This window comes from Patella vulgata, chromosome 3, assembly GCF_932274485.2.
Source record: "Patella vulgata chromosome 3, xgPatVulg1.2, whole genome shotgun sequence".
Lineage (NCBI taxonomy): Eukaryota > Metazoa > Mollusca > Gastropoda > Patellidae > Patella > Patella vulgata.
This window is the reverse complement of record NC_065881.2, coordinates 90,065,168-90,074,723: the sequence shown is the minus strand read 5'-3', so window position 1 is coordinate 90,074,723 and position 9,556 is coordinate 90,065,168. Positions and strand designations below refer to the sequence as shown.

Sequence of the window (9,556 nt, the reverse complement as noted above, 5' to 3'; positions counted from 1 at the left end):
TTTTTAAAAATGCAAAAAGACCATGGTAATTGGAATTACTGAAGGGCAAATAGCCACAGAGAGGGATAAAAATAGGTTGGTAAAATTGGTTTGGTGCAAACTGTGAGGTAAGCACGTTGACAGAATAATGAAACTGACGAAAATTAGTGTAACATATAAATGACACAATAAAGAGAATATCAGACAAGACGAACTCTTAAAAACAATTTGGCTCTCCTTAATTTAAAAAAAATATAGAATTACTCTTGCAATATAATTAAGAAGATGTTTTTTTTTATGGGAGCTTTTTTCTCATTTTTGAAATTGATGGGAAGTTTTTTATAGCTCCCACACCATTTCGTAAACGTGAAGGACCGAATCTATATGCATTAAGTTTTAATCAAAATTATTGCTTGTTTACAAATTAGTTTAACTTGTGTTCCAAGGGTGATTATTTCTAAGAATAAATTTATAATTGAAGGAAAACGAACTTGTCTGCTCAACGTTTGTGTTCTGTACATTTTCATTTCAGTATCTAAATGCAATTAAAACCATTTAGCTGGGTTGAATCTTGTCGGGTAGAAATACCTATTTGTACCGGAGACAGAGAGAAAACTGAAGTGTAACATCCACCCAACACAAACCAAATCATTTCAAGATTAACATATAGTCATGTCAATAATTAGAAGTCGTGCAGCGGTCTTTACAAGTGAGAGGAGTGGAGCAGAAGGTCTGTCATTGAGTCAAGTGGCGAGGTTTCGATTCCCCACTCGTACGTGACAAGGAGCAGAGTTGCCTGTCCCAATCTTGTGGGGTTTTTCTGGGTACTCTAGTGTCCTTCAACTGGTAAAGACCCTACCCGCAAGCGAATTAATGAAGTAAAATTGAATCATGTGTTAGTTATGTGTCAAGTGGATGTTAAGCCCCATTTCTTTCTGGTGAACTGGTGAAAAGCCACAAGGTTTGGTAAAAGACCCTTGGCATCCAAACACTTGACTCAACGACAGACCTCAGGATCCAAAGTGTATTTTGAGACCATGCAACCACCCAATCCTTTTTGTACATGTACCTACCTTATCACATCCGCTAGCTGTGAGCGGTTCTTGTAGGGTATAGATATCTTTTTGACGAGCACCAATTGCCAGAAAACTGTATGAGCCTCTTGTATACGGGTTATTACCCCACCGGGTCCTGAAATATATACAAACAATACACAGTGTATATAACAAACAATACACAGTATAATATACAAACAATACACAGTATAATATACAAACAATACACAGTGTAATATACAAACAATACACAGTGTAATATACAAACAATACACAGTGTAATATACAGACAATACACAGTATAATATACAAACAATACACAGTATAATATACAAACAATACACAGTATAATATACAAAAAATACACATATGTAGGTCCATGTATCAATTATTGAGTAGGCAACAGTTTCAACAAATTCTCCCTACTGTAATTTTGCAAAAAAACAGTACAGGTATTCAGGCCTGGAAATATTAGTTTGACTTGAACCCAATGTTTTTACTGTGTTGTACTATCAATAAAGATAGGTTGCCAGGCTCACAGCAGCTAAGTTGTCCGGGAAGTCAACAAGGGTTGTCGCATGAGTAGGGCGGCCACAAGAATTTTCGAAGTAATCAAGGGCCATAACTCTGGCAGAAATTGTTGAGAATCAATAGGATTCTTTTTCTCATGATCATCAACATTGTGTCAATTTAAAGTCAATCCGATATTAACTTTAGCCTCCAGAAAGTCCACAAGAATTTTTTAAAGTGATCAAGGGCTATAACTCTGGCAATAATTATTGGAAATCATCAAAAATCAATAGGCTTCTCATCAATGTGTATAAATTTCAAGTCAATCAGATATTACCATTAGCCTGTAGAGAATCCAGAAGTGAGAGAGAGAGAAATGGGGTTTAACATCCACTTGACACAAACTAGGTCATTTTGGGACTAACATATGGTTCAATTTTATTTCAATAATTCATGTAGGGGTCTTTAGCAGTGGAAGGAAACCAGAGGACTTGGAGAATACCCATGAGGTTGGGCAGGTGACGATACTCTTCATCATGTAAATATCACAACAAATAAAAGAGAAATGTCTTCTTACCTGATTACACGTTTTGGAAGAGGAATGTCGTTTCTGTTGAGGAATTTACGTAAAAGATCTCGACAATCTTCTGCTATTTGATCTTCTGTCAATGACTCCATGTACAACGCTTCTTTACCAGACAACCAACCTAAAAAACAATAATAATAGGTCATTTCGGGACTAACACATTTTATTTCTATAATTTAGTTGCAAGTAGTGGTATTTAGCAATGGGAGGAAACTGGAAGACACAGAGAAAACCCACACGATTGGACATTTACCGTTATGATTTTTTTTATTTTATACACATGCTGACAGAGGTTCAATTTTAAACTTTTTTATCTCAATTTCAGTTATGGTTGTCACATGATCATTGTGCTGTTTGACTATCATTGACAAATGATTAAAAACTTTTGCAAGTTACATGATGGACAAAAGACTTCAGATTGTGATATGAAGAAATGCCACATCGTGCGGTATCAGCTTATTCAGCATTTTCTGATACTGGCAATAAACAATAAACACAATTTTGTTTTTTAGGCAGCATTATTAATTAAGATTCGGATGATTCGCGCAGATTCCATATATGAGAATCCTCTTAGATTCTTGCAAAAAATGACAAATTTCTAGCCCTGTTACTTCTGGGAATTGCAACCATGCTACTCGACTGAATGACAGACGTTATTATGATCTAACCATTCGACCAGCCATCCCCCTCTACATACATATACATACATACGTAGCATTTGGCAACCAATCAAAATATACGGCATGACCAGAACATAGATCCTAAATACTGTACCAACCAGAATTTAAATCAAGATAGTGGAAACAGTTGTTGGATGGACAGACAGATAGAATCTCATTTCCTTAACAATATGGTCAACTTGCCTAGTGTCTGATATGAAGAAAGGCCTTCCTATTCTACTCATGGGGTCTCTCCAAGATGACAGTGTGTTTTAAACACAACTGAACAAAGCTGGAGTGATGGCTGATGATGGGTGTTTAAGAATACAGTATTAGAAAGGCTTATGACAGTGTCAAAAATATTAGACACCTTGGCCGTAGGCCCCTGTTTAACTTGAAGCCCTAGACCTCAGTCTAACAACCCTATACCGGGTAGGTAAATCAGCACAGAACCGTTTCTGCTGCCACCCATTTGACTGATAATTTTTAGCAAGGTAATGATAACATTGAATTCAATCAATTGATAGAATATTTAAAGATGGTAATTGATAAATGTAATCAACAGTCATTAATAATTAGTGAAAACAAACATTAAACTTTTAACAAATTGATATCATTTCTCCCACATGATGATCTTATCAAACAAAATCTGATTTTATTAATGGGTAAATGGCCATGTGTTATTCCATAATGGCTAGAGTGGAAGTGTCAGTCTAATTGTGAATATATATACTCGATAAACCTGGGAACCATACAGTTCATGTAAAGTTGAGTTTCAGAGAGAGATCTCTAATTGCTGTTAAAAAGCTATTGTGTAGCCATTATTATGATTCAAATACAAGTGCTGTCAATAAGCTAGCCATTATTATTATTATATAACACATGGTCATATCATATGAAATAGTTAAATGGTTGTTACCAGGTGTATATTAATGACTATTTCAGATACATGATCTATTATAATGATTAACAGAGGTTAGTTTATCTGGTTGGATTTTAAACAAAACACTGTGGTTAGGAATAGGACTGATTCAGAATACATGTAATATCTAGAGATGCAAATCTTGTTTAGAATTGAGACTCAATCAATGTAAACACACCACTGTTATAGTCAGTGGAACTGACATAAGATGGGAGAATGATATTTATGATCTCGTAAACACACTAAAAATATACTCTCTCAAACACTAATTGTACATGTAAATGTAATTAAAGACGACATGAGTACGAGAGCGACTGGAAGCAACGAAAGTGGAGGAGAATCCCACAAGTATGTTACATGTCATGTACCGTAGTTATTATACTGTAGGCCTTTACAGTAACAACAGATGCGGGGGAAATAGGCCTACAACATTAACAGCAAATGTTGACAAATGGGCCTGCCACAGTAACAACAAGTGTGGAGAGAGAGAAAGAGGAATGGGGTTTAAAGTCCACTCAAAACAAACTAGGTCATACCGAGACTAACATGGTTCAAATTTATTTCAATAATTTGCTTGTGCGCAGGGGTCTTTAGCACAGCAGGGGTCTTTAGCAGTGGGAGGAAACTGAAGGACCTGGAGAAAACCCACGAGGTTGGACAGACGACCCTACTCCTTGTCATGTGCACCGTGGAAGCGACACTACAGCTGATTCAACACACAGCTGCTAACCATTCGGCCACCCAACCCCCTATGTGGACAAATGAGCCTATCACAAAAACAACAGATGTGGAAAATGGGCCTACCACATTTATAACGACATATGTGGCACAATGGGCCTACCACAGTAATAACAGATACAGTGGAGAATTGGGTATACCATGGTAACAACAGACGTAGAGAAAACACTTACCGACTAGAATGTTTTCATGTACAACTTCGAATGAGTATATTTTCCTCATCCACGTATATCTCAAATCCTTCTCCTTCACATTATCCCTATCCCATAATAGTTCAATCCTGAAAACATCAGAATCAACGACCGTCTGGTCGAACTCTAATATCACTTTATCCACGATACCGAAGCCGAGAGATTGGATAGCTTGTTGTTTGTCTTTAGGTAACGGGGGGTAAAACATGCGATCACACGCCGCCTTTAAGACGCCAATCGACACAGTACATATGACGTGATTTGCATAGAATTTTTCACCATTTTCACACTCGACGCAAACTTCTTCACTTTTGTTATTTTCCGAAGGGGACCAATTAATTGTTTTAACAGGTTTGTTAAGCAAGATATTTTCTTCCGGAATATTTTTTTTAAGGATTTCTAAAATGGCTTCGAAACCAGGAGGAATAGTATAATGGACGCCGGGTAGTTCTTCGTAACATCCAAACTCCTCTAACGACACATCTGACATGTTATCACATCCAGTAATACAACACTCCAACAGTATTCTCTGATCGAAGACCATCTGACGGAAACGACGATCACCGTTTGAGTACTTATCCAATTTTTCTTGAAATTCTCGTTCGAGATGAGCACCGACACTATCTCCTTCCTCCGGCGTAGGCATGCTAGAATGAAAGTAATCTTCGCACTCTGCGATTAACATTCCATAAGAGAAATCCACCTCTTTAACCATCTTATCGCCAACTATATCTCCCGATTCTGTGGCATGTAGATCTCGTCTACGTAGATTTCTATTTGCGTGTCGCAGCTCTAACAGATGATTTTGATCGGCTATTTGGTATATTGGATTTCTCTCGATGCCATGGATCCAATTGGCTCCCATTTCCGCTTTATGTCCATCATCATCTGCAAAATAAAATCAAATTTAAAATAAAGCCTTCGTCAAGCAAAAAATTACGTGTTGCTAGGCGACAAAGATTAGCATTTAAATGGTGGGGTTCAAGGTTAATAAAACTTTCAAAATTTCAATATTGTTCAATCTTTAAAAGTCCAAATCAGTCACTAATGGTTTATCTCTGTTCAGTATTTAGAAAGGTACATGTACATGTAGAAGGTACGATGAATTGAAGATTCCTCAACATTCAGCATTTTCTGCAGATGATAAAAACAGGATGTGTTCAAAATGGACATAAACCAATACAGCCAAGATTCCTTAAAGGGCTAATCTCGACTATGTATATTTTTGAGAATGAAACTGCTTAATTTTGTGTTAAAAAAAGCCCTTAAAATCTTCTACCTTAGGGCCAAGCAATTAACTCAATATATACATGATACGTTTTCAACTAACTTAAACCCGTCAGTCTTCATCTGGAAATGGAGACCTGTGTCCCAAGCTGTATTATATGGTGTCTGGATAAAACCAGACTTTTATTTTATAAAAATAACGTGCAGGTGAAATGAACCTTTTGTTATCATGTAAAGCATGCGAGTCTTATACTGTATAGACCTCTAAAGTAACGGCAATAGATTATCAGGTCACCCAACGAAAAAATTGACCCAAAATCTTAAAAGGGTTATGTGTCCGGATCAGCGGTTTTGACGTTCACGTCCAAACGACACAATATTTTGAGCAGAAATTTTGAGACAAGGTAAATACACCATTCCTCTATTTTGGCGTTTAAATTTCCTACATACATGCACACAGACTTTTATTTCTGAAACTCTGTTAAAATCGGGTTGATCCCTTTAACTTTTAAGTCAAAATGGCCAAAACTGTGGTCAAAGTCAAAATAGGTCTAAATTATACTGGATTCTTAATAAAGATCAAATCGACCATTTTGATCTATTTATAGTCGTTCTGACCAAAAGTTAAGTCCCTTTTTTTACCGAATGTCTGGGCCCTTTGGTTTCAGACTCTTTTGTCTGAACATAAATAAATTTTGCTGAGCCTTTTTCATGGCTGGGATCTCATCTACTGCTGATTTTGTTTTCTAAATTAAATGTCAAATAATCTGAGTACATTTTACTTTCACCATGGACTAAGCCATGAGATTTTTTGTATTTTTCAAAAAAAAATCAAAATGACAAACAGTACAACGTATATATACAATAAGTCATATTTTGTGCCTGACTAAGTCTGACAGGTAGCTGATGTCCAGGCTTGGCTTTAAGAACGAAATGAAAATAAAAATATGTAATACATTTAGGGACTGCGTAAAGTAGAAGAATAAATAAGTCTAGTGTTATACCTACTTGGTATGTGTAATTGTGTAGTACCATACTGATATAGTGTATAATAAAGACTACATAGTGTCTAATACTTGTAATACCGGTATATAGAATGTGTATTAGGTTTATAATTGTGTAATACCTGTAGAATGTGTATAAAGTTATAATTGTGTAATATCCATATAGAATGTTTATGTGGTTATAATTGTGTAATACCAGTATATATGTGTATGTGCAGAAGTTATAAGTATAAAGACTACATAGCGTAGTACATGTGATATGAATAATGTGTAGCAGTAGAAAGGCAGACAGCCAATGTTTGTAAATCAAGCTAACATTCCAATGTAAAAATGCTTATTTGACAGAATGTTCTCTCGATGTTACACTACATATTGGTATAGGTTTACTTATTGTGGTGTTTTAACACGACTATATATATAGGCCTACATATTCAATATTATATATAATAGGCCTCTATTGTTATGGGATATATAAAAGAATAACTCGCTATAAAAGAATAACTCGCTATAAAAGAATAACTCGCTATAAAAGTCTAGTCAGTCAGTTTGTAGCCTACTGGTAGAAAATAAAAATAACACCTTTCTACCGTCCTGCCTGAAACAGGTTCTTTTCTCAAAATAAATTCTAATTCTTCAAAAAGCTAAATCTGCCTATTACAGGTTCTTTTGCCTTCAAATATAAATTATTAATTAGACGTTTATTCACACGACAAGCCTAATTCCAACTCTCTAGATCATCGTATTGTGAAGAATTAAAGGGATTGAAACACAATCGCTATTTAATAATTTAATTTAACAATGGATAATGGAGACTTCATCCATTATCATAACAGCAGTAGCAATAAAAATTGTGACTCCGCTATTCTTGAAACCGTCATACCTTTGAATCTGAGACCTCCAGACTACAGAGTCATTGGGACTCCCATTATCAAATAGAGAACAACTAAATGGAGATATAAATATATGTATGTATATGTACAAGAAATGTTTTGATCTGAAGGATCTCAAGAAGAAAAGAGGGAATGGTCGTTACTCTCTGGTTCAAAAATCTGTTGACATAGGGTAATTTCCATCTCAAAGCTTGTATGTGACCAGGATTGAATATAGAGTCACCTGCCTAATCCCCAAAAAGGTTTATTCTTCTCCTACCTTCTACTGTTAAAAATGATTTGATACCAATATGTCAGTCCCAAAATAACCTAGTTTTGTGTTGAGTGGATGTTAAACCCCATGACTTTCTATATCTTTATTTTAAACCAATGGCAAGGATAATAATTCTTGTTTTAGATTTGAAATCTAGTGCCACCACAGTTTTATCTATACCTAGAGTATTATTTATTTATACACCCCGAGTATTATTTATTGGCCTATAACAGTAAGTCCAGTTTATGTTGACCTAAAAAACGATGAGAGATATTTAGGTCTGGACTCTGTAACGAGATCATGTTGACCTACTAATACACATTACAAATCATACGGAGTCAGTTGAAGACTAATGTCTATCCCTCTACAGGTGAATTCCTCAAGCTCTGGTAACATTAGCCTATTAATTATATATCCCTCAGCTAGAGAAAGAGGGTGGGAAGGGGGAGAGAGAGAGAAATGGGGTTTACCTACACTTGATGGGACTAACATATGGTTCAATTTTATTTAAATAATCAACTTGCGCTTAGGGATCTTTACATGCAGGTGGAAGACCCAGAGAAAACCCACAAGGTTGTACAGGTGGCCCTCACTACACGCTGACACATGAATCAAATCCATGCCAGCTGACACAATGACAAACCTTAAATCATTCGGCAACGCAACCCAAAACAGCTCACAATTTACCCCTTAACATTACAAATTTTAAGCATAGTTAAATTCTTTCAAGTGTAACGGGTCAGACATAAGCATGTGATGTCCTACCGAGTACCAATCCTATTTGGCCCACTGAAGTCAGGTGGTCTTGACATGGTGCCAAGCACAGCACGGTTAAATTTTCATAGTGTAAACGCTATTCGGTCTGAGCATGGTTTCAGTGTGGATTACTATGCATGAGTCAAATGAACCTTGACCTTTTTTTCACACGAAGTTTGACAGTTCTGTCATCAGTTCTGTCAAAATGGCTGCTTAAAACTGAATCCACCACCAAAACTGTTTTCATCTGGGTAATTTGCATAGGGACTGAAATTAACTTTTTAAAGAAGAGTTCCACATTTGGAGTGCCTGGCACAGTTCCGAGACCAGTTATTTTAGAGTAATGTAAATGGGTCAATTCCATGAAATTTATCGAGGCCTGGTACCGTGTCTAAAACAGCAAGCTTATCGTGGCAAAGTGTAAACAGGGCTATAGCAGATAACTTGTCATTCAGATGGGACAAAAAAAACAAAAACCCATGAACACTTTCTTTAAATAGTAAATAATAATTCATTGTCTATTCATGTTATTTAAAGATACATTATGTAAGATTTAGATAAAGAACTAGTCATTCTTGCTATAATAGTTCGAAAGTAGATGATGTAAAATGAATAATTTGAAAATTTCATTCAAATTACTCTATTGCAAGCGAAGATATTAGCCTTTGAAGGTTTGACAGACGTGTGCAATAATTTCAACCACCGTACTGGTTGATCGAAGCCAAGTCTCGGTCCTCCATATTTGATTAAATCAAAGTATCGCTGAACCATTCTAATCTATTTAAT

The 9,556-nt window shown here is 35.9% G+C and overlaps 1 protein-coding gene across 1 annotated transcript in view; it reads right to left on the bottom strand.

Moving 5' to 3' along the window:
* Positions 1–9,556, bottom strand: part of LOC126815442 (spermine oxidase) — a 36,218-nt gene that overhangs the window by 21,218 nt on the left and 5,444 nt on the right. Inside the window, exons 2-4 of the mRNA XM_050541085.2 lie at positions 4,623–5,528; positions 2,122–2,251; positions 1,053–1,170 (exon numbers count right to left, since the gene is read on the bottom strand). Coding sequence (XP_050397042.1) covers positions 1,053–1,170; positions 2,122–2,251; positions 4,623–5,528 — 1,154 coding nt within the window. The remainder of the gene's footprint in view (positions 1–1,052; positions 1,171–2,121; positions 2,252–4,622; positions 5,529–9,556) is intronic.